The 25,818-nt window shown below is 48.8% G+C and overlaps 1 protein-coding gene across 1 annotated transcript; it reads left to right on the top strand.

The window, feature by feature from the left end:
• Positions 1 to 406: 406 nt before the first annotated feature.
• Positions 407 to 25,818, top strand: mrvi1 (murine retrovirus integration site 1 homolog). Its single transcript, XM_042341599.1, has 21 exons — positions 407 to 516; positions 1,861 to 1,972; positions 3,316 to 3,525; positions 4,656 to 4,756; positions 6,720 to 6,799; positions 7,344 to 7,520; positions 8,012 to 8,089; positions 8,950 to 9,050; positions 10,597 to 11,130; positions 12,981 to 13,059; positions 13,825 to 13,945; positions 14,773 to 14,803; positions 15,998 to 16,138; positions 16,971 to 17,102; positions 17,656 to 17,809; positions 18,657 to 18,706; positions 19,510 to 19,611; positions 20,193 to 20,353; positions 21,492 to 21,614; positions 23,213 to 23,353; positions 25,278 to 25,818. Exons 3-21 carry the CDS (start codon positions 3,454 to 3,456, stop codon positions 25,522 to 25,524), a joined length of 2,625 nt encoding a protein of 874 aa, XP_042197533.1. The 5' UTR covers positions 407 to 516; positions 1,861 to 1,972; positions 3,316 to 3,453; the 3' UTR covers positions 25,525 to 25,818.

The raw sequence follows: 25,818 nt of genomic DNA, 5'->3' as shown, positions 1-25,818 counted from the left end.
AAGGCAATAATGAGTATTGTAGTTAATATAGCAGCTTAATAATAATAATAATAATAATCCTTACATTTGATATAGCGCCTTATCACGTCTTCAAGATGTCTCAAAGCACTTCACAGGATTTACTGTTAAGTGAATTGATTGTGTATTTTGTGGGCAAAACTCGGCAGACGATTGTGCACAGTGAGGTGGGCTGTGGGAGGGCAGTTGTTGGTCAGAACATCAAGGAACTTCCCTTCTCTTTTTGAGTAGCACTGCAGCATCTTTGACATCTTTAATGGCAAAGGAATGACATGCATAAACCTCTCGCTTTAAGTCTTGATCGTGTTGCCCTCGAGTGAGCAGTCCACAGGTTTAACGTTTCTCGCGCTATCCCTTACCAGATGCCTTTACTCTTGAACCTTCTGGGACTCATCAGCCGTTGGGAGGCCAAAGGGATTTGAGACCCTTGTCACTGGGCTGCGCGGTGACTGAAGCAGAATCTCATTCTGAAGAGAATCAGACACAGATCCCAAACAGGTGAGTGGAAACTGCGACACCTTTCAGCAACGTAAACAGCAACAAAGCTTGCGTTTGATAGAACGCCCTTCACGCCGAGAGGACATCTCAAAGCATGGGGGGGGTGGTCAAGGTTTATCGCAAAGTGTAGTGACTATGTATTTTGTAGGCGAACGTCAGACGTGACCCTGCTGGAAAATGAAATGCGAAGGGGATGGGGGGTGCGAGGGTGAGCGGGGTAGGGGGAAATATGACCTGTGATGTGCTAATTATTAATCGAGGTGGTACCACACACTGATTTTGCAATTGGTCACCAAATGGTCTCTCTGCTTGGTTACAAAAGTAGAAACAACACATTGCATTTACACAGTGTTTTCCACTTCGGGAGGACCAAGGAACTGGAAGGTCAAGGGTTTGCCCCCAAGCTGCGGACTGGAATTAAGAGGGGTGGAGGGCAATGGGGTGATGGTTGGCGGGAGGGGGGGGGGTGCGCGGTGGTGGGGGATGGAAAGATGACCAAAGGCACGGTCGAAGAGGAAAAATAGAGATAGGCTGGAAAGAAAAGGATATGAGAAGGCAGTCACTTTCTGCAGCTCTCTCATGCCTCCTGGTGGCTGGCTAAGAGGAGTATTCAACAGGGTTCGGGGGTGGGGGGGGGGCTTTCTTCCCTTTCCTCCCTTGTGGAGGAGGAACAGCGAGAGAAAGGGGGGGGGGGGTGGGGCGGGGAGGTGCGAGAGGAGCCCAGAAAAGTAGAGAGAAAGGTTAAATAGAGACTTTTTTTTAAACAATAGCTGAAAGTCTTTTGTCACAAAGCGAGCAATAGCAATCGAATTTATAATAGTAATAATAATAATCCTCGCGTTTGATAGAGCGCCTCATCACGTCGTCGAGACATCTCAAAGCGCTTCACAGAATACACTGTAAAGTGCATTGACTGTATACATTTTGTGGGTGAAACTAAATTATCCGTCCATTTGATCTTGTGACAAAATCATTGAAAAGGTCTCAAAGAACTGCAATCCGTGTCTAGTGAGTGACTATGTTTTTGTAAGCAGCCAGTGTTTGCACAGCAAGACAAACAGCCATGAAAAGAGTGTCCGATTTATCTGTTTGTGGAGGATGGGAGGGGTGGGAGGGTGGGTTGGGGGGGGGGGGGGGAGGGGGGATTAGCAGGTGAGGACCACAGTTTGGTTTGGATACTCTTAGGTTTTGTGTCAGACACCCGGCTGAAACCCCCCAAAAATGGGATCCTTAACGATCTGAGATGAGTCACTTTTTGTCTCCATTTGGAACTTGCACGACGACTCTTTACCGAGTTGCTCATTTTCGTTTTTATTTGAATTTTGCTCGTTGGTTTGATCGAAGAAATCACTCGGCCGCAAGCAGCTCTCAGTCGCAGCCCGAGCAACGGGGATCAGAGGGACACGAGCCCGTGGCCAGCAACGCACAACCCGCAGACCCTCTAGCGTCGGACGAAGTAAGTCGGCAATTGCCTCGCTTTCCTGCTCCCAGAGCGTGGCTCCATAAGATGGCAGCAGGAGCTTTGGAACCGGAACTTTTAAAACGCTTTATCCATGTATGGAAAACGTCCCTGAGGGATGATCACTTCCTGGAGTTTGTGTGTGTGTATAAATAATAATAATAAATTGGTCACTCCACTCGTGACTGTTTGTGGGACGCTGCTGTGCGCAATTGGCTGCCGCATTTTGTCCACAAAATCCACAGTCACTTCACTTTACAGTATATTCTGTGAAGCGCTGTGAGACGTCTCAACGACGTGATAAAGCATTATATCTAATGCAAGGATTATTATTATTATTACGTGTGTGTGTGTGTTTTTACTGTGCTGTGCTGAATTCTGTAAGAGTTGGGAAGCAACCTGTTTCATTTTGCTCTGCTGAATTCAGTTCCCAGATGACAGCTCAGAGCAACGCAGCAGCTTGCATTCAGATGATGTCCATCGTGCCAGGGCAGGGTTGGACGGCAGGTGAAGGAGAAAGGGAGGAGGTGACCTTAGACGTGGTCGAAGAGATAGGTCTTCAGTTAGGGTTTAAAGCTAGATTAAGAGAAGGCAAAGCGGAGGGTATTGAGGGAGGTTGCACCAGAGGTTAGGAGTGTAGCAGCTGAAGACGGTAGTTCAGAGGGGTTAAGGGACACACAGCAGATTAGCCTTGTAGCTGTTAGGGGTCATTGCCACATGCAAATCGGCTGCCGCATTCTCCCCACAAAATACACTCACCGCACCTTGCAATAAATCCCTTGAAGACTTTGAGACGTTTTTCTGACGTGAAAGGCATAATATCAAAGGCAACTGTTGTAAGGATTATTATTATAATGCCCACATTACCCAAATTCCTCGAAAGAGCTTTATGGTACCTGCCGTTAAGCGCAGTGTTATCTGTGGGCCTATGAGGATCTGAACCGGGACCTGATGAGATAATTGCCGTTTTTCCATCCCTCCGCACTTCTGCTCTGGTGCTAGTTTGACGGCGTTCGCACCAGAACAGGCACAGAACATCCCAAGATGCGTGTTTCCCTCGAGCCGCGCAGAATTCATCCTCAGTTGCCTTGCATTTCGCATTTGAGGCGGCGCTTCATCACGTCGTTGACAGGTCTCGAAGCGCTTCACGGATAAACCGTAAAATGGATTGACCGTATTTCGTGGGTGAAACGCAGCAGCCAGTTACGCACAACAGTGTCCCACAAACCGCCATGAAACGCACGACCGATTTTTGCCGCGTGGTCGGAGTTCGAGTGCTGTACGTATTGTTACGAGCTCTGACCTGATAGATGCCTGCCTCCTTTCTCCTTCCCCTGCAGTTCCCGGAGGAAGAAGAGTCGACCCTGACCCCATCGCTTCGATCCTTGTTGACTAGTTTGCCGTTGCTGCAGATCGGCCCCTTCAGACCGCTTGGTGGCTGCCGTGCCCGGTCTCAGCACTGCGTCACACCCCCTGCGATGCCGACCTTGCCCGAGGAGGAGGAGGGCGGAGAGGGTCGAGGAACGAGTGCGCAGGGCTCCCTGACTGGGGTAAAACACCGATGGAGCTTCCCGTGCTTTCTCCTAACATCTGGGTGGGGGTGGGGGGAGTGGTCAGGTTGGCGGAGGTTTGCAGGAGGAGTGGTGTTGCCAGATTTGTTGGAAAACTTGGGAAACTTCCAAGCGGACATCCCGAGGTTTCAACTCCGCTTGTTTACTGTTATTGCCGTGGTGGAGGTTTTCTTTCTCGCTCCCTCGTTATCTTTCTCTCGCTCACTTCCTCTCTCTCACTGTCGTTCTCTCTTCATCTCTCTCTCTGTCTCTCTCTCCCTCTCTCTCTGGGCTTGAGGAGAAAGTTTCGGTGTTAAAGCTTGAATTTCAGTCGTGAGCGTAGTTCAATCACAGTGAGTGAGCTGTTTCTAACCCCCAGCGGGAGCCTCCAGGCTGATTTCTCTGCGATAGGAAAGCGTCCATCTCAGCTTGGGAGGTTTGGGGGGGAAGGGAAGGGGCTGGAGGGAGCGATGGTGGAGCAGGAGGAGGACAAAGTAGCAGAAACAGATCCTCTCTGGCAGACAATATCCTCCTGTTGCATGGTGATGGATGGACTTTGGCTTCTACTGGAGGCATCACAAGCCTTGCTCCCCTACCCACAACAAGAACAACACATTATTTTATTTTACATTATTTTACGTCCTCCCGACGTGAAAAGCGCTATATCAAATGCAAGGATTATTATTATTACATTTGTATAGAGGCTTCCAAGTCGGTGGACAGTCAAGGATTTGCACCCGAGCTGGGGGTCGGGATCAGGAGGGGTGGAGGGCAGGTAGGATATGGGTAGAAGGGTGACCGAAGGCACAGTGGAAGAGGAGGACAGAAACACCGAAGGCCGAGGGAGGGGTGGGTAGGGTGGCGAGACATGGAACAGGCCAGAGTCCGCTGAGTGGAATTCGAGGACGTAAACAGATGAAAGAAAGTCAGTGTTGTTTTGTTACTCATAAGTATGTTAAAGTGCCAGTTTGTTCCACTTCAAATTGCCAAACTCAACTTCGAAAGAGACGTGGGGTGTGTGTGTGTGTGTGAGTTGGGGGTGGGGAGGGGGTTGGTTGGGGGGGAAAGAGTGAGACGATGCACCTTTTCCATTCTGTTCTGTTTGCACATGAAACATGATGTACTTGCAGATTACAGCAGTTGAAGCCAGAACAAGCAGTACACCCACAATCATTCTCCCAGAGGCCGCCATCACTACGATCCCAGAGTTTGATCCATCCACACTGCTAAGGTAAGTGCCACCTATGCTTAAAGTGAAAATGGAATGCGTAGAAGATGTCCAAGTTTGGGCCGTATAAAGAAAGCCCTTCAGAACCTCCAGAACACAGAACGATTGACAGAGCTGTGCGCAATCAGCTGCCACGTTTCATCCACAAGGTGTACAGTCAATCCACTTTATAATATTTTCTGTGAAGCGCTTTGTGACGTCTTTGATTTGATATAGCGCCTTATCACCTCTCACCGACATGGTAAGACGCTATATCAAATGCAAGGATTATTATTTTTTATTATTCAACACCTGCCCAACTGACTTCCCATCACAGCATCGAGATTTTTTTTTAATTGTGCTTAACTGCCCAGTGCCTTGGGACATCCTTCTGATGTGAACAGTGCCATGTAAATGCGGCGTCATTGTTGCTGTTGTTGTTGCCCTTGCCTCAGCCACCCTTCCCGGCAACCTGTTCTCCTCGTTCATTCCGTATCCTGAAGTTGCACGTCTAGTGCCCTCTTTCTAAATCTCTGTCAGTTCAATACACAACACAAATCCTCATGTGATTTGCAAATTCCCTATAGGCAGAGGCTCTCAGATTCTGTTTTGTTTTAGCTGCTGGAGACAGCGTCTTATTAAACGACACGGTGGACATTTTGACATTTAGAGGTTGTATCGAATGCAAAGAACTCTTGAACCACTTCCTCTGGCATAGATACTATCTTATCTCCCTGGCATAATCAGGAAGTTGTCACTCAGTTACCACACCAACAGATTGCAAGTGACGGTGCATTTCTGTCTGGCCCCAAAACTAGTCAACATACGTCTCCCATGTTTGTATGGAGCGTTTCGGCTTCAGAAAGGACGTCCCTCTCAGATTTATTGCTTTATCTCGCACATGCAGTTTTACAAGACATTGATCGGTTGCTTCCAGAGCGAAGAGAGAGTCTTAAAAGCTTCTCTCCGCTCAAAGAGGAAAGCTCTTTAAAGTGCCATAAAATAAAATATTCCTGTTTGATTTGAAATCCAGCAATTATCTCATCAGAGCGATGAGTGGGAGGTGAACCAGTTAAATCCACGATAAGGAATTAATGTTCAGATCGGCTTCTCAATTATGCAATAGTTTTGTATCATCCGATGCTTTTATTGCTGTGTTTTTTTTTGCAAAGGGATGAATTATTGTGCAGTAAAAAGAAGCAGATACCCTTTTGCAGTGAAGATCTGAGTTGAGGTTCAAACGGCCTTTCTCTTTCCCTGTCAACTGCAAGAGAGAGGCCTGAGTGAATGAATTTGATGCAGTTTCCAGATCTGTTCCTGGGGGCATGAGTCGATGAGAGAAAGGGCACATTCACCTCAGGGGAGAGATTCCATCCGGGTACTATTTACGTAGTGTTTCAGAATGACACGAATTTGGCAAATTGTCGTATTCGGCCTTAGCTTTGAAGTTGGTTTTCTGCAGTTCTTATCGACACACAAAAAAAGACTCGAAAATTAAGTGCTCCAGTTAAGTGCAAATTCTGGATGAGCTAAAAATGCCACATCAACAGATTCGATCTAAACCTACTTTGCAGCCTCCGTCAAATAGAGAATGAGGGTGATTAATGCATAGTGGTGGGTGTTAATCGTAGGATGGGTTCAGAGAGAGCTTCAAGCTGCCTTTGTATCTGATGCGTGAAAGTGCTCAATGTACTCAAGTAACTGTCTGATTTTGCAAACTCTATAATAATCTCTTAGAAAAAAAATGTGGACACTCAATCCCCGGCTGTTTGTGGGACACAGCTGTGCGCAATTGGCTGCCACTCTTTGCCCATAAAATACGCAGCCAAACCACTTTACAATATATTCTGTGAAGCGCTTTGAGATGTCTCAATGACGTGATAAGGCGCTGTATCAAAGGCAAGGCTTATTATTATTACTATTATAATTATATTGTTGTGTTTTTACTGGAAGTGTAAGTTCTGTCCTGTCTCACTGTTCTCTGCAGATCACACAGCCCTGTTCAGAGCAGGTCCAGCCGGAACTCCAGGGCATCTCTGTCCTCAGCAAGTTCCCTGACTTCTGTCGGTAAGAGAACGGCATCAAATTAAGAGAAGGCAGTTTCTCCCTCGAGGTACTCATGCCCGACAATCCCCTAAATTAAATAAATTGGCCATTCGCTGTGGGACATCACTGCGTGCAAAGTCTGCCCACAAAATACACAGTCACGCCACTTTACAAGCGTGAAGCACTTTGAGATATCTCGTCGACATGCTAAGGCGGCGTATCAAATGCCCTCCGCTCTGCGGGCACTGCCCTGCTCTATGTCCCCTCCCTGCTGGCCCATCTTGATGGTCGCACCCATTGGAACTCCATGCCCAGAGCCCCTCCGACTCGCCCTCCAACCCCACCCCTGACCCTTGTCTCCTTCAAGGCCCATCTCAAGACCTTCCCCTTTGATGGTGCCTTCGGCCACTCTCCCCCCCCACCCCTTGCCCTCCACTCCTCTTGATCCCAACCCCCAGAGCGGGTGCAAACCTTTGACTGTCCAGCGCCTCGGGACGTCCTCCCGACTTGAAAGGCGCCGTGCAAATGTAACTTGTTGTTGTTGATGTGGGTTTTTCCTTGGCAGCAGACGGCGATGGCCACGTGTATGATCTGTTAAACGACGAGCTCCCAGATGTGGATCTGTCGGACGAGGACAAAAAGAAAAACACTGAGCTGCTGGAGGAGGCCAAGAAGGTCAGCGAGAGGTTCCTGACCCGCAGGAGCCGCCGGTCCAGAACCGGGAATTCCGAGTCACCGACAGGTAGGGCGGAGGGAGGATTGATCGTCAGCCTGGCTCGGTGTCGGCAAAACCCTCTCATCTCTGAGCCAGGAGGGCTGCATGGGTTCAAACCCCCGCAGAGTCAGGGCTCAAGGTATCTTGAGCTCACGTAGTGTATTGGAGTGGGGGGGGGGGGAAGTGACGCATTGTCACCGTTTGCCTCCGCGCAGACTCCACTGTGTTTCGTCGGCTCGTGAAGCCGGTGCCGTGACGTGCAAATCCAGAGTCCGCCAGGGAAAAATGTGTTCATTGACGCGTCTGTTTAAGGAAACAGCGCAATCTCCAAAGCAGGAGGCAATCTCAAAGCTATTTTAATAAAAGTGCGCAATTGATGACCCTATGATAAGGCTCTACATTAAATGCAAGGATTATTATTATTATGAAAGTATGCTGTTTCTTGAATAATGAAGGGCATGCATATAAGATTCCTGCAAATTGAGCCCCACGTCCCCGTTTCCTTTGGCTTGTTACAGCACTCACCCCGTCGCTGAGCCCGAGAACATCCTTGGACACTTCGCAGAGCAATTCTGTGGCAGCACAGGCCCAGACCAGTACGTGAGCAACAACATCTGCACCCCCTTGTGGGTGTCAAGAACTCTGGGACGCTACGCTTGCGTGAAGGGCGCTATACAAATACAAGTTGTTGTGGTGGTGGTGTGAGTGAGACTTCAGTAACTCGCGGGGGAAACTAGTTCAGTCGTGTCGATCCGACAAGTTTCAGAGATAGAAGGTGACGTTCTCCCTCGATATCAGGGCGCAGACCCCATTATCTAACCAAGGAACTCATCACGCTGTCGGGATTCTGATGGATATTCGCTGCACAAGCGGCTTAACTACTCGTTTAGATACTGGTAAAAGCTTCCAGGGTCGTGGCCTCAGAATGTGCTACAAGGCCGTGGATTTAAAGGACATAAATGAAGTGATTCACCCAAGCACTCTGAGACATCCTCCCAACTTGAGAGGCGCTATCTAAATGGCAATTGTGTTGAGTTGTCGTCCTGGCGCACTGCTTTCAACGGTTCTGCCTTTAGTAACGCAGGTTATTGGTAAATAAGAGGAGTCCTGTAGCTTAGTGTTTCGAGCACTCCTCTCGCAAGATGTGCGTTCAATTCCCGACAGGGCAAAACGTTGGGTAAATTTCCTGACTGTATATCTAGCAGTAAGTAGGAACCTAGTTGTAAGTCAGTTGACGGATTGCTTTTCCGGGGGTAATAATCCCTTAATAATAATAATTTGGTCACTCAATCCACGACTGTTTGTGGGACGCTGCTGTGCGCAATTGGCTGCCGCGTTTCGCCCACAAAATATACAGTCAATTTACTTACAGCATATTCTGTGAAGTGCTTTGAGACGTCATGAAGACATGATAAGGCATTATATCAAATGCAAGGATTATTATTATTATATTTAGGTTCTGAGGCATCGGCAGTGAACGGGACAGGGGTGTCGTTGCCTTCGGGGCAGGTGGGAGAGAAACCACTGCTGTCGCCCAACAGAGACCAAGACATGAAGGTAAAGCCTCCTCGTGCTCACACCTGGCCCCATGCGGAATCCCGCCGTGCGTGCGAAGGGCCAGAGGGTCATTAGTTTTGGGGCGGTGGGTGAAACAGTGCGTGCCCACTTGCTGAATAACAGCAAATCCACAGAATTGCTTCAGCTCAGTTCAGTTCATTCTGTAGAGAGTAGAGAGAATATTTTTAGATGACGAGTGTGGATCTGATAGGAGCTTTGGCAGGTACACTGTGGCTCTTTGATGGTGGGAAGCCTGTGGAGTTGAAATAGCTGCGTTTCAAAGAGAGAAGAAGAGTGAAACTCCAACACAAAGACAGACGAGGCGAGCAAGCGAGAATCGGGTTCAGCGTTGGAATGTGATCCCAGCAGGTCCCACTACCAGGGAGAAATTCCCCCCTGGCTCTAGAGGTACTTCCCATTTATGTGGCCTCTCAGAGTGTCCAGAATTCTTAAGCCGGTTTTGTGTAAATTTTCTTTCGAGAGTCCACAAAGAAAAAAAAATCAACCTCAAAGTTAAAGACCGATTTCAACAATTTGCTACAATTCTGGACCCTTTGAAACCCTACATAAACAGAGCGAGTCTCGAGTAACTAACGATTGGAACAGGTTGCCAAGTTGCGTCCAGGACACTGGGACTCATTTTTTTTTAAAAAAGCAGTTAAATGGCTGTGATGGGGGGATGGTAGGTCAGATGTGCTGGAGAGATGAGATCAGACAAGCCAAAGAGGTCTCGCTCGCCCAAACCAATCTTGCGATCTTGTGAAATCCGCTTTGACTGATGATTTCCTGAACGTTTTTGATGCTGTGTGAAGTCGGTGACTTGGAGAGCTTTGTGCTAATTGCTCCCATTGACTCCTGTTGCTACTTTGACTGTGTCTCCTCCTGTTGTTGAATCATCTCCGCCTTCCACTTCCACTGATTGAGCAGTGAGCTTCACCCACTCACGGACACACATGCACCAGGTTCCTTAGTAATCTGGTTCCCTGGTGGTGCCAGGAGATGACATTCCCTCCCCCTCCTACTTCTCTGATCACGAATGTGGTCACCTCACCCTTCTCTCTCGCTAGGCTCTCAACTCCATCACTATTCAGCACTCTGAGACAGTATTTCTGCTTGAAGAACACTGCCTAGATCCAAGTTGTTAGTTTTGTCGCCATCGTAAATTCCTTTGAGTCCTGTGAAGTTGGATCAATTTCCAACGGTCGTGCTGTCCTCCCGAGTTCAGGGTAAATCGATTTCCCGGATTAGCTCTTGCGGAATTTACGGCACTCACTCCGAAGTGACGCCGTCTTCAGGAGGTTTTGTCGGCCAGAACATTGCTAGTCGGAGTGATGATGAGCAAGTGTTGGTGGAGCAGTACCTTGAGGTGAGATGCTACTCACTGACAGCGTTTGGAGGTTCCTTGGCAGAAAGGAAGATGAAAGGCTAAATTTTCAGCTAAGTTAGTGGGTTGTTTTTTTCTTCTTGCTCTTGTTGTCCTTCCTCTGTGAGTTTTGATGAGCCGTATGCTCCTTGAACGACTTTTTTCTTTTGAACCATTTACCAGAAGCACATCAGGAAACTCTCCCCGGCCAGAGACGTGCACGAAGCCAGGGAGGTGCCTCCAGCTGCGAAGCTTTCCCCTCCAACAAAGCTAGTTCCCCTCGATCACAGGGAGATTCCCTGGCTCGTACCCCCTGCCCACAGCGATCCCAAACCATTGAAAAAGACCAGCGACCGACTCAGAACAAACCTTGGCAAGGATGCCAACTTGGCAGCGGACTTACCTTCGAGCAGTCCTGCCAAGCAGAAGGCAGTGGTGGTGGAGTGCAAACTGCCCCAAGCCCCTCAGGCCTCCTCTCGCTCCAAGACCCCCTGCAATGCCGAGATCAAGTCGTTCAGCTCGCAGCCTCCTCTCCTGCGGGCTGTGTCTTGGGAGTGCATGGAGCTCGACGCCGACCCCCACTCGCCATCCGAGAAGACCAAGGATGCGTTTGCGTTCGGCGAGGGGTCTGCGGGAGGCCGCCCCGTGCCCCCCGCCTGCAGGGAAACCCCCTCGCAGCCCCACGGGAAGCTGCACAAACTGGCCAAGCTGCGAGAGGTACGTGAGGCGTCTCGTGAGAGGCTGAGCAGGAAGGAGATGCCACGTCGTGGCCGTGAGCCGGTCGTCACCGAACATCGGGGGCCGGGCGGCCTTCACGCACGTTTAAGGCTTGGCACACGCACGGAACCACAAAGCAAAGAGCAGTCACTGGGCAGAAACAAGCATGAGTTTTTTTTTGTTGATCCACACGAGTGGGCAGGCAAGGCTGTTGGCACGTGAGCAAGCCTGACCACGGTCACATATACCTGGATTGCACCATTCGGTGTCAGCCTTGCAGAGAACGAAGAGGACGGGGTGGAGGGTGTGCGTGTTGGGGGGGATGGACACGGGGCACAGTAATAAGCAAGATGTCCCCGCTCTGTTTCCCAGAGTCGCACAGAGGAGTAGAGTTTCGAGGGGCACGCTTTTAACACCGCGGCTTCGAATGTTCACGCTTGGTTGCTTTTTATTTTTCTCCGACCAGTGAGCGTCTGGTGGAAATCACGCCAAGAATCTGTAGGGCACTGTAGTTGTGTTGGAGCATGCTTGTGTTCGGTTTTGCATGGAAACCTGCAATCGGATTATTTCACTGCGTTAACCATAGAATCCGTTAGGAACGATGGACCGGATCGATACGAAAATCGCTCTGCATCCGGGGAAGGGGAACACAACAAAATGCAGCATGGCTTAGAACTTAAGGATCGACTTTGGTCACTGTTTATAGAATTCTCTGCCTCAATCCTTCCGCCTCACCCCCCCCCCCCCACTCTTTGTCTGTCTTTACACCGTAATTGAAGACCTTCTTCTACAACTATTTCCGAGGTCACCTCCTCCTCCTCTCTCTTTCCAGCTCAGCGACAAACTACACAATCGTTAAGCACTCCGAGACGTTACCCCTCCCCGCAAAGGGCGCTATATGAATGGGACATTCCATTAAGTAAACCCACTGCTCTCAGTGTTATTCAGGCTTTGGCGAGTTAATTGGTTTTAGCCAGCCAAGGCAACTGAAATGCTTGCCACTGTTCCCAATGGTAAGCTGACCGGCTTTCATGGGTTAAGCTCCAGCTGCGTTCCCCCCCATCCCCCCACTCCCTCCCCCACCGCCACTTTGCAACTCACACTCTGGGGTTCACAAAGCCTTGGGCTCTTGCCAACTTGCGCCCAATATTCTCAGAGATTAGATAACAACAACAACAAAATTACATTTGTATAGCGCCTTTCACGTCGGGAGGACATCCCAAGGCGCTGGACAGAGTACAGCATTTCAGACCTGAGCTGGGGTTGGGGGGGGGAAGGGAGGGGAGGGGAAGGGGGGTGGCCGATGGCATGGTCGAAGAGCAGGGTCTTGAGGCGGGACTTGAAGGACGCTAAGGAAGGAGGATGCATCCCTCTGAGTTGGTGCTCCACATCAGACCAACAAAGAAACCACACAGATGACGATCACCTGGTGGATTGGCTTTGAGACTTGGAGACTCCAAAGCAGGGTGATGGTTTTTGCCATGTGTCGGATATCCAGCTAACCATAAAGTCGCACCTAAAACAGCTTGCAAAGAAATTATAGCCCTAAAATATGGTTCCCAATAACCAGTGAGTAAACGGCATGCATTTGTTGATTGAGTTGCAGCTTATGTTCCATGCTGCTTTGACATTAGTCCAATGTATACACATGCATTTACAGTAACTTTAGTGATTCTTTTCTTCTTTCAAATGAAGGCGGAGGGAGAGGGCTTTACAGCTGGAGTTTTGGCCAGAGTAATCCAATCGCTGTTACAATTGACTGACTGGTTTGGTTCAGTCACTGCTTGCTCTTTGTGCTTTATCCACTGTGTGATTAAGATCCGTAAAAGGCTGTGCTTCACTTCAACCAGGAGAACAAACAGATGCGGAACCAGAACCTGTCTGGATTAAGATTGCCGGATCTCAGCGAGTCGGCTGAACAAGAGAAAGGTGAGAGGATGTGAAGCCTGATTACAGTTTTCATATCGCTCAGCCCTGCTCCGTCTCCGTCTCCTGCCCTGCCCACCCCACCATCGGCGGTCTGGCCTTCAGCCTCTCTGCCAGCACCCTTTGGAACTCCATCCCAGAGCCCCTCTGCCTTGCTTGCTCCCTTGCCTCCTTCAATCCCATTTCAAGACTCTCCTCTTCCACCGCGCTTTCGGTCATCCTCTTACTCCCAACCCACCCTGCCCTCAACTCCTCCTGATCCCAAGCCCACGCTCGGGTGACTGTCCAGCACTTTGAGCCTTTCCATTTGCCTAAAAAGTTATACAACTAATCCACTTTAGAGTGAATCCTGCGAAGCGCTTTGAGACGTGCTCCCGATGTGAAAGGTGCTGTATCCAATCCAAGGATTATTATTATTGTTCTTAGACTCTATCCCATGTGAAAGGCACTATATAAATGCATCATTAACACCTCTATAAGCCATCATCCCCTGTTCTCCACCCCATTTTCTTTTTTGTCTTTCTTGCCCCGCCTCCCCTCTCTGTTAGTCCTTAAAACCTCTCCCTCCCAACATCCCCCAGTTCTGACGAAGGGTCGTGGACCTGAAACATTAACCCACTTTCCTTTCTCCGTAATGGTGCCTGTTCCCAGCGATCTCTGTTTTTGTTTGTGTACTATATGAATGCAAGTCGTTGGCTTTATTTTTTGCTGGTTTCGTAACATTTTCTGGTATTAAAAAAAAACGCTGAAACGGTCTGTGTTTTGAAGGTCCATCCCCTACCCCCTGTACAGCGGCCGATAAGGAGAGCAAAGGTGGCTCGGACATCATGCCTAATATCCCTGACTCCCTGCTGCGGAAGCTGAAGGTTCACAGAACCCTGCCTGGAGGGTAAGGAATTCCAGCTGTTCACTCTGCCGGCTCTCCATTTCCCATAACCTTTCAGCTGGAAGGGCCTGTGAGTGGAAAAGGCCACAGTTTCGAGCCTTGGTATTTATGTGTGTAATTATTAAGTTCTGATGTTCTCCTGACGTCCCCTCTCCACTCCTCTCCTCTGCTCTTCTCTGCTGTTCTCTGTTCTCCTCTATCCTCCTCCTCTATCCTCCTCTGTCCTCCTCTCCTCTATCCTCCTCTCCACTTTCAGTAGAACCCAGTCACCCAGCCTGTCGGAAAGGCTGACTGGGCTTTCTTCATGTTCCAGCTCATTATGGTGAACGTTGGAAGAGTAGACTGTTGGAGATGGGACATGGAAGTGTGACCAACACACCATTTATTTGTAACTCCTATCAGGACACAGTCCAATTACAATGCAGTACATTCAGATTTACACAGCACCCATCATGTCGAGGGGACGTCTCAAAGCGCCTCACACAGCTGGACTGAGCTGGAGGTGGGGGCGGGGGGTGGGGGGGGAGAACATTGTCCAATAAGCACGGTCGAAGAGGTGAGCCTTAAGGCGAGCTTTGAAAGTGTGGAGGGAGTAAACCAAATAGAATAAAATAAAATAAAAACGACAAGTGTGGAAGGGGTGAGGGAAAATGGTTGTGTGAAATTGGTCTTTTTTTAGTATAAAACAATTCCCTCTTGTGGGAATGTAAGTTGCGAAAGTTGGAAAGGGAGAGAATCGTTGTTAGAATGTACAAAGCGCCTGATTCTGCGCCGTATGTCGGTGTTACAGGAACAGGTTGTCACGGTTTGTCTCTGCTTGTGTTTTGCAGCGTACCTCCTCTCACAGAGAAAGAGGTCGAGGTGAGTGTCGTTTGGTTCCAATTCAATCATCGTACTTTCTCTGTACTGCAAATCTGCTCTCTGTGCTGTCTTGTCCATTTGCTCTCTGTTGCGCATTGTGAATTTGCTCCCTTTACTCTATTCTCTTGGAGTCCTGTAGTGTAGTGATTAGCCGCAGAAGCAAGAGGACCTGGCTTTGCTTCCCGGGCAAATTTCCTTACTCCGCACGCCTCTGTTTATCCAGCAGTAGGTAGGAACCCGGTTGTTAGTTGAGCGGCGGATACGTACGTTTTCTGGGGATAATTATACATTCAAAAAAAATGTGGTCACTCAATCCACGACTGTTGGTGGGACGCTGCTCTGCGCAGTTTGCTGCTGCGTTTTGCTCACAAAATATACAGTCACTCCACTTTACAGTATATCCTGTGAAGTGCTTTCAGACATCTCAGTGGCACGCGATGAGGTGCTACATCAAATGCAAGGATTATTATTATTATTATTATTAGGTTTGCTCTCTGCACTGCACTGGGGGTGTAAGAAAAAAAACAATCCACATCAGAAATGTAGGCGACGACACAAGACTAAATACCTCGAGGCTGCATCAAAAGCCTTGATGTCTCATGAGGGACAGTGGTGATGTGTGCATGTTTGGCTGCTGGTCAGAGCACACATTCCCAGCCTCAGTCAGGCCTGGCAGGGCATCTGACACCAGAGCGCTTTACGATCCCACAACAACACTTGAACGAGCTCCAGTTCTGAGCTGAGAAGCGTACTTAATTCAGCTATAACACAAACAGAAGTCGCTGGGAACACTCAGCAGGTCAGGCAGCATCTATGGAGAGAGGAAAGCGAGTTAACATTTCGGGTCAATGACCTTCCGTCATCGAATTCAGCTCTCGTGTGGTCCCTCCTTTGCGGAGTAAAGGTCCAGTTTCAGCGCCTTAAGGGAATCCCCCAACATCAGCTCGTGCGACTGATAGCTTTGAGCTCAGATACTTGTGGGAAAATAGAGGGAGGGGTCCTGGAGGAGTCAGCAGATAGTCATGATGGAGAGGGAATTAATTGGGGCCTGATTTTAACAGTGACTCTTGCCCTACAGGGACGCTACCCCCTATGAAGGGCGCTATATAAGTGCAAGTTGTTGTTGTTGTTACCCACTCACGGCCGGTTCTGTTGACACACTCCCGGTGTCGTTTTGTTTGTGTTTCTCCACAGAACACGTTCATTCAGTTGTCGCTGGCGTTCAAGAACGACAGCTACACACTGGAGGCTCGGCTTCACCTGGCGGAGAGGGAGAGGAACCTGACTGAGGACAATACCGAGAAGGAACTGGAGAACTTCTCTGCTGAGCTGAAGGTGAGAGCTACAGAGGAGCTCACGGAGCCTGTGGGACACACGCTTTGAGACATTTTCCCAACGTTAAGGATTATTAAATGCAACATTAAATGCGAGGATTATATTATTATTATTATTGCTTAATTACCCAGCACGTCCCTACCTTTACGACCTGGTTTCTCCCCACTCCACTACCCGCCCCTCCGCTCATCCCATCCGCTCCACCAGCGGTCGCCGTGCTTTAATCCACTGCACCCCGAAACTTTGGATCTCTCTCCCCCAATCCCTCCGCCTTGCCCCCTCCTTCCTTTCTTTTAGATCATGACTGAAGACCTTCTTCTTCAATCATGCTTACGATCACCTCCTGCCTCCCCCCTCCCCCCGGCTTGGTCTTAGGCTCCGACACTGTTAAGTGCTTCAAAGCGCTACCCTGCATGAGGGGTGCAATATAAATGCAAGTTGTCGTTGTGTTAGATGGGGTGGGGGGGCAGGGGTTGGGAGGGGGGCGAGATGAATGGAATGGAATAAGGGGAGTGAGATCAAGAGGTTTATAAAGGTACAGTTGATGCGAACACCAGTTCCTTTTACCTGAGAAAGGTGATTGACGCCCCTTGTTTTATTCTCAGATGTTGGTGTCCTTATATCAAACAAGGATTATATAGATTCCAAAAATCTATCTCTAGAATTTCCACATGTTGGTGGGATGTATGGAATTCTCTGTTTGGTTTGGATACTCTTAAGCATGGCGATGGGTTCCCACACGTGTCAGACATTTGTCTGACAAAAGAAAATGCAAGGATTATAATTCTTATTGCTAAATTCCTTTTTTTCTTTTTTTTCTATATATTTTCAGTCTTCCACCACTCTCTGGCAACGCCCTGATCACCGGGACGCTTACCAGCGGCTGCTGGAGACGATCTCTGTGCTCCACCGCTTGGCAGAAAGGCTCTCTAGCCGAGCTGAAATGGTCGGGGCGGTCCGACAGGTGAGAATCATTCCGCACTGAGATTTTACTGAGTGAGGATCGAGCTCAGCGCTGCCCGGCTTGTGACGCTCGGTTGGCAATCCGCCAATCAGCCAGGCTCAGTCGGAAACACTCTTACCCCTGGGACTGAAAGTCGTGGGTTCAAGCCTTGCTTTGGGTTTAGGTATTGGGTACCGGTGGAGTGCTGCATTGTCAGAGGTTCCGTCCTTCGGGTGAGGTGTTAAACCGAGGTCCTGTCTGCCCGGTCAGGTGAGCGTTAACGATCCAACGGCGCTATTCAAAATCAGAAGCAAGTTTCTCTCCCCCAGTGCCCCTGGCCAACAGTCCCCCAAATAAAATAGGTCATTTTCGGTTCGCGGCTGTTTGTGGGACGTTGCTGGGCCCAAATTGGCTGCCGTGTTCGCCCTCAAAACACACAGTCATTCCACTTTTTTGGTAAAAATCCTGCAGAACGCTTCGAGGTGTCCTCCCCCAACCCCCCCACCCCCCACTCCCGACACGAGAGCCACTGTACCAGGTGTAAAAATTGTTACTGGTGGATTATCGTTTGCAGGAGAAACGCATGTCCAAGGCCACGGAGGTGATGATGCAGTACGTGGAGAACCTCAAGAGGACGTACGAGAAGGATCACGCCGAGTTAACCGAATACAAAAAGCTGGCCAATCAGAACTCGAACCGCACCTACGGCTCGTACGGAGAGAACGGCGGTAGGTCTGTGCTGACCCGGCTCACTTTACCGATCGCGAAGGCAGTTGGGAGATGGTCGAGGGGCTGTGTTGGGGGAAGTGGGGAGGAGAGAGAGGGAGAGAGAGAGAGAGGTGATTTAAAATTTAACAGCTGATTTCAAATTGAACGTGTAACAGCACTGTGTCCAGCTGTGGAATGACAATTTTACGTAGTCCCCCAATGTACTACGGGGGTTCAAGCGCTCCGGGACACCACCCCGCGTGAAGGGCACTATATAAGTGCAAGTTGTTGTTGTTGTAGTTCACACACACACACACGCGCGCGCGTTTCCTGAAGAGGGGGTGAAAGACCATCACCGTTCAGCCATGGGATGTAATGTTTCTTTGACACCAGGAGGTGGCAGATTAACCAGATTAACACCGTGCAAAATACCCCCAAGCGCTGATCAACAACAACAACAATAGCAACAACTTGCATTTTATACGGCGTCCTTCACCTTGGATAGCGTCTCAGAGAACTTCACAGAGACGGTGATGGACATTGGGTTGAGGGAGGTGGGGGGGGAGAAGATGATTAAAGGCATGTATGGGATTTAAAGACAGATATTTTGTGTGCGAAATGCACACTCGTTACACACTGTACAGCAAAATCCTGTGAAGTGCTTTGAGTCTTCTTACCAATGTGAAAGGAAGGATTATTAAATGCAAGAATTATTATATTATTATTAGATAGAGGTGATGATGGGGGGGGGAATAGCAAGACGAAGGGGATGGAGGGAGATCAAGAGGTTATAGAGGCACAGTTGCTGTTAACACTAGTTTCATTACCTGAGAAAGGTGTGATTGAGGCCCATTGATTTGTTCTCAGATGACGGCATCCCGAGGACAGCACGTTCCATGTCCCTGACTCTGGGAAAGGTAAGAGCAGGCTTTATCAGCGTTCAGTTAAAGAAACTGTTTCAGCTTCAGCCTGAAGTATTGTGGGTTTATGATACGCTCTGTGTGTTCATTACGTGCTCTGTGGATTTACTGTATTTATTGCATGCGCTGTGTGTTTATTGTCCTCTGTGTGTTCATTGTGTGCTGTGTTATTTATTCTTCCCTCCACAAGCTGCAGATTATTCGGAACTCTGCAGCTCGTGTCCTCTCCCACATCAGGCTCCAAGAACCCATCACTTCCGTTCTTGCCCGGCTTCACTGACTCCCCATTCCTCAGAGAATCGAATATAAAACCCTTGTTCTTACCTTCAAGGCCCTCCATGGTCTTTCTCCCCCTTACCCCTCCAATCTCATAACCCCATATCAGCCTGTCCGCTCCCTCTGCTCAGCGGACACCAGCCTGCTTCAGGTCGCCCACACCTCAGTTCCCACTATTGGCGGTCGGGCATTCAGCATCTCTACCCCCACACTCTGGAACTCTATGCCGCAATCCCTCCACCTCACCCCCCTCTCTTGCCTCCTTCAAGTCCCATCTGAAGACCTTCCTCTTCGACTGTTCCTTCGGCCACGCTCCCACCCCAACCCACCCCCCGCCCACCCCCCCCCCCCCCGCCCTCCTCCCCTTCTGAACCCAACTCCCAGCTCAGGTCCAAAACTCCTGATTGTCCAGGAGACACCCTGAGACGTCTTTCCGATGTGAAGAGCTCTATACAAGGGTAATTTGTTGTTGTGTGTTTATTGCGTGCTCTGTGGATGTTCACAACGTGTTATCTCCTTGACAGACGGTGCCTCGACGAAGGGTCAGCGTGGCTGTGGTCCCAAAATTCATCAATTTCCCCAGCCATCCTCCCAGCACCTCAGGCCCCCCAGCCACACTAACCATGGTAAGTCAGTTCCCAACCCCCCCCCCACCACACTCACTGGAGAAGATTGCCCCCTAGGGGTGAACTGCTACAGGGGGAGCAGCAGGAGTCAATGTTTTTGGGAACGGAGATGAGGAAACTGATGTTGGGAAATGGGAGGAGGCAAAAAAAAGAGTAACAATCTCTCCCTGGAGGGACCCACTCTAATTCCAGAGCATATTAGGTGCTGGTAGGCAAGAGCAAAGGCTTGGGAGTGTGGGTTGGGGTAACTGCTGCAGTCTAACCAGCTAAAACTGCACAGTTTGCCATTGAGAGCACCGTTTACCAAGCTTTCTGTGCTGCTTGTCCAGCTATGACCAGCCCACCCATTAGACCTTTGGCTTGCAGGGTTGATGGGAGCCAAGTTGGGAAGGAAACCTTCCCCCCACAGAGGCTGGTCTGCCTCAGCGAGGTAGATGTGGCCTCTTGTTATCACTGCGATCTCAGGAATCGGAAAACATCAGGAGACCGTCACAGGGTGTGCGTGAGCTCCGCTGCCCTCGGCTCAAGCCTGCCTGTGTGTGTTTGGGTGTGATTCATTCATTGTGTGTTTTTCCTTCCAGCCAGAGACAACTAGCCCAGCGGCCACCAGTACAACCACCAGCACCCCCAGCAGCACCGGTCCCAGCAATCCCAGCAGCCCCATCAGCCCCAACAATCCCAGCATTCCCGTCAGCCGGATAGGGGTGCAGTGTGGCCCCCCACTCACCCCTCTGGTGGAGAAGTAAGACCCCCTTTACGTAAACACTTTCGAAGCTTATTGATGGTCTTTTATTTCCATTCGCCCAAAAATACAGAGTCTCTGTGGTTCACAGTAAATCCTGTGAAGTGTGCACAACTGTGGCGTCCTGTAGCTCTGTGGTTAGAGCGCTTGCTTTGCAAGTAAGAGACCTGAGTTCAATTCCAGGCAGATGGCGAAACCTTGGGCAAGTTTCCTTACTCCACACAGAGCCTAATAATAATCTCTCCAAAACAAAACAATAATAAATTGGTCATTTTCAATCTACGACTGTTTGTGGGACATTGCTGTGCGCAATTGGCTGCCGTGTTCGCCCACAAATATACAGTCAATTCATTTTACAGTGTGTTCTGTGAAGCGCTTTGGGACGTCCTCCCGACGTGAAAAGCGCTATATCAAATGCAAGGATTATTTATTATTATTTTACGTGCAAGTCGCTATACCAGATGGAAGGATTATTATTATTATACAAACTACCCATCCCTTCCCCCTCAGAACAGTTCCAATAAGGTGCTTTCCAGCACGTACAACATTAAGCCTTATTTAAGGAAATATTCAGAACCACGAGACCATGTTTTTTAAGATCATCTTGAAAACAAAAAGCCAAGAGAGAGATTGAGCTGTTTCCTTCTATTGGTAATCCCCTACTTTCGGTTCTTAGAATATTTCCGGGGATAATAATTCCTTAAAAATACATAAAAATAATTTGGTCACTCAATCCACGACGTTTCGCCCACAAAATATAGAGTCAATTCACTTTACAGTATATTCTATGAAGCGCTTTGAGACGTCTCGACGATGTGATAAGGTGTTATCCAATGCAAGGATCATTACTACTATTATAATAATAATGGGGGTAGACATTTCACTTGGGTGTTTGTTTACTATGTTTAATATGGCATTTCAAGAGCACCCAAAATGAGGCAAATCGTTGAACTTAGCAATCCGCTAATCGAATAACATCCGGGTTCCTACTTGCTGTTGGGTAAACAGAGGAGTGTGGAGTAAGGAAACTTGCCTACGATTCTGCCCTGCCTGGGAAATGAGCCCAGGTTCTCTCGCTTGCGAGGCGAGAGTGCTATTTTTAACTTCTCTGAAATCTTTTTCTTCCACAAACTTGAAGTGGGAAGCAGAACGGAGCAGGAACCAGCGGCAGCCACACTCCTGCTCAAGGCCAGGGCGAGCGGGATGAGATAAGCAAGCCCGAGACAAAGGCCAAGATTGAAGAGGAAGCCTACAATAAAGGGTGAGAGAAAGAATCACTGCACAGAATTGAAGGATGTCCCTACAGAATGGATACGCACCCATCCTCCAAACGCACACAAGACTATTCTCACTTGACTCACTATTCTGTAAACAGGCACCACTTCCCTTTCCCTTCCAACCCCCCACCCCACTCCTCGCAACCCAATCATTGGGCTCTGACCTCTCTTAGCAAGCAGCTAACGCCATGCTGAATTTGAGCTTCTTGTTAAACTACATTAACAAGTTGATAACGCTTATCTTTGTAACGTTGCGACACCTTAAAGTGTTATGCAAGATCGCGGTTGCCAGTTTGCACACAGCAACGTCCCACAAGCAGCCATGGAGTCAGTGACCGATTTTATCTGAGGGATTGTTGGCCAGGACCGAGAGAGAGAAACTCCCATTCCTATTTTGAATAGCGTCAGGGGATCTCTAACGTCCACTTGAACAAGCAGATGTCTCATCCAGATTTACGAAGCTGGTTGAGAGTCCTAGGCCGGAGGTATGGCACAAAACCACTGGCTCAGAACAGTTGAGGTCGTGGATAAGTAATACCGAGTTTGTGGGAAAAGTCTGTGAAACTAATTTCATGGCCGCTTCACACTTTTTCGCCCCAGCTCAGGTGCAAACCCTTGACTGTCCTCCCAGTGCGAAAGGCGCTGTATAAATGCAATTTGTTTTTTGTTGTTTGCGGGGATGTTGCTGCTCCTGATGTGAAAGGTGCTGTATTAGCGGCAAGGATTATTATTTAGTAACAACAATAAAATTGGAATTTTTCCATGCATTTTTTAGCCTGTGTACCTTCTGACAGTAAACAGGAAGATGCTTAAAGCACAGTCAGTTGCTCGTGGAGGGGGGAATGTGGGGGGGGGGTGTGTGGCTGTGGAAAGGGGGGTGGCTCTTCTTTGGACCTGATCAGATTTTTTGAATGTCACGTGAAGTCCCATTACATGCCCCGTTATCACACTGAGGTTCTTTTCCTGAAGATAGTGCGCTTCTCTCTTCCTCCTCCCTGTAAATGACTGACTCTTTTCCCTCAACATGTCCACAATAAAACCTCTCGGTATTCCACCCCTGCCAGAGCGCTTGACGGAATGCCTGGGAAGCGTAGTAACTGTGTACTTCGTAGACCCAACGCGGCAGTCACATACAGCAATGTCCCTACAAACAGCCATGAAGTGATGGGCCAATTCTTCGTGCTGTTAAGTGACTGGGAAGGGGTTAGAATCCATTGACTCTCCAGTCCAACACTTAAGCAACAACTTGCATTTGTATAGCAGCTTTTACTCACCGTAGAGTCTCAGAGCCCTTAACGATCGCGTAGTTTGAGGCCGAGCTGGAAGAAAGGGGAGGTGATTGCAAGCACAGTCGAAGAGGAGACTCTTCAGGTGCAATGTGAAGACGCACAAAAGAGGAGGCAAAGCGGAGGGATTGAGGCAGGTGGTTTCAGAGGGTCGGGGGATCAGAGGATGAAAGCACGGCTGCCAATGGTGAAGTGGGGAGACGAGGGATAGCGCGAGGCAAACAGCCCTGAGGCCTCCATGGAATTCAGAACAAACTGTTCAAAACTGAACTTGCTTTTTTTCAATTGTTTCAAAGTTACCAAGAAGGCTTGAAGGCCCAGATGAAGAAGGAGCTGAAAGAGTTGCCGGAGGAAGAGGAGGATGAGGAGGGGAAGGGCGAGGAAGTGAGTGCGGACGAGATCCCGGAGCCCAGCCTCAAAGAGGAAAGAAAGAGCAGGTGGGTCCTTCCTTAACCTCCCGTTAGTTACCCTGAGCCGAGGGACTGTGCCATTCAGTGTACGCACAGTGCACTCTCCCTCACTCCCTCTGCTTTGCCTCATTTTCCCCTTCAAATCCTCGTCCACGCCTTCAAAAGCCTACCTTGGCCTTGCTCCTTCCTACCTCTGTGACTTGCACCATATCAACCTGTCCGCTCCCTCCACTCAGCAGGCTCCGGCTTGCCCCATGTCCCCAATCCCAATTCCATCTCCATTTCACAGTCCCCGCGCCTCGCTCCCTCCCTTACCTCCTTCAACGCATGTCCCAAGACCCTCCTTTTCAACCAAGCCTTTGGCCACACTCTTATCCCTACCCACCCGGTCCTCCACCTCTTCTGATCCCAGCCCCCTGCTCAGGTCCAAATGCCTGACTGACCAGAGCCTTGGGACATCCTCCCAATGTGAAGGGCGTTGTATGAATGAAATTTGTTGTTGTTGTTGCACTTGGCAAGACCTCAGTGACAACAGTCAGCTCTGCAAAGCAATGCTAATTGTTGAATTTGCTGTCCAATGTGCAAGATTGTCTTGTCTTGTGGTTTGAGAGCAAATTAAACAGTGTCTGCATTTGTATCTGCTATCACCTTCAGCTCCAGATAGTGTGCTGATTTTGTACAGATAATTCCTGTCAGAATTCATAGAATAGGTTTCAGCAGGTGAGAGATTTCCATTTAAATTCACACTGCATTTTAATCTGAGATTAAATAGGCTCCAATTGTGAAACTATCTAAATAAAAAAAAGTTGTTGCCCTAAGATTCCTTGCAGTGGGACCTGTTGCACAGCTGTTTGGGGGAAATTGCTATGAATTTCACCTACAAAATGCAGTCACTGCATTTTGCAATGAATTCCTATGAAGCTTTTTTGAGAAGATTTGATGACCCTGTTTCAAAAACAAGTACTGCATTATTTAGTTAACTTAGTTAGGTATAGAGTTCGGGCTTCTTTAAAAAAAATCTTTCAACTTGTGTCAGATATTTTAGTTTCTTATTCATCTGTTTACCGAGAAACTTGCAACGCTTTAGATGGGGATAACTCATTCTGAGCTGATATTTGATCACACAGCAGTCATCAGTCAATTGTCCACTACTTTGGAACATCCTCCCTACGTGAAATAAACGCAAAAATGCAAGTAAATTCTAGATTCTCAACAAGTGCTAATAATCCTTAATAATAATAATAATTCTTACATTGGTACGGAGTCAGGAGGATGCCACACAGGATAATACACTGTAAAGGGCAGTGACTGTGTGTTTTGTTAGCAAATGTGGCAGCCCACAGCAACGTTCCACAAACGGTGAGTTTTTGACATTTACTGTTGATTTTCCACTGACTCTTTGTTGCACTTCTGCTTTCTAAAGGAAACCAGAGGCATTGGAGGCAGTTTGACTAGTCTATAGTTTCAGGGCTTTATTGCGGAGTAACTAGAGACTTGAGGAAGAAGATGATTCATTTTAAGGATTTAAGGAGATGATTTGTGTTTGCTTGTTGATGGCATGGTGACACTGACTGAGTCACAATCCGATGGACAATTATTGTGCTTTCACTTCCTGTGAATAAAAAAAAGCAGCTAATGGCAAATCTGGCCTCAGTCTAACTGCAACTTAATTTTATCCATGTTTTCATTACGATGTTACAAGGCGAAGAAATGAGAGGAAAAAGGAAGGGTGGGGGAGGGAGAATGGGTGGTCAAACGTGAGCAAGGGACGCAATCCTCTGCGGGGGAGGTGGATTGGGAATCGGAACGGGATTCCTTATTGCGGAATTCCATTAAGAAGCATTACACTTCCGCCGCCCAACAAACTCTGTCCTTATGGCAAAAGGGTGCCTATATCTCTTGAGCGGAATGTGAATAACAAACTCTTGCCCTCGCTCTTTCTCTCTCGTAGCAAGTTGGGTGAAGTCTCGGACCTGATCGACAGACTGTGCCCGAAGTGCTTGAAGCATCGGAATGTGGTGTGGATTCTGGCCATGGTGGTGGTCCTCTTGGCTGTTGTGATCAGCATCGTCACGTCTCTCCGTTATCCCTGCGACGACACGACGAACCCGCCCAACGGCAAGAGCACGTGCTCAGCCGTGCAGCAGTACTTGTGGCCTTACTCGGGAACCCGGCATAAGAACCGTGCACCTGTGTGAGCGGGACTGTCCATTGCTCTGGGATTGGGAAGAGGGTGAGGGGGGCAACGAGGGGGAAGGTGGGATGAGGGGGAGGCCTGAAACGCTGTTGACATATCGTTCAGGCAAAACGGAAGCCAAAACCGTCATGGAAGAATTGAGCGATAGCAACGCCACAGGATTTCCGAAGGAATCTGTTCACTGGTGTGCGGAGAAAATGGGGACATTTTACCTCTTGGCTGTTTACGCCAGAGAGAGAGACCACTGGAGCCGGCAAGGAGCTGAGAAAGGGCGCGTTGGCATTGCCAACAACAA

The sequence above is a fragment of the Callorhinchus milii genome, unplaced genomic scaffold (genome assembly GCF_018977255.1).
Source record: "Callorhinchus milii isolate IMCB2004 unplaced genomic scaffold, IMCB_Cmil_1.0 Scaffold17, whole genome shotgun sequence".
Classification (NCBI taxonomy): domain Eukaryota; kingdom Metazoa; phylum Chordata; class Chondrichthyes; order Chimaeriformes; family Callorhinchidae; genus Callorhinchus; species Callorhinchus milii.
The sequence above is the reverse complement of the archived record's forward strand: the minus strand, read 5'-3'. Positions and strand labels throughout refer to the sequence as shown.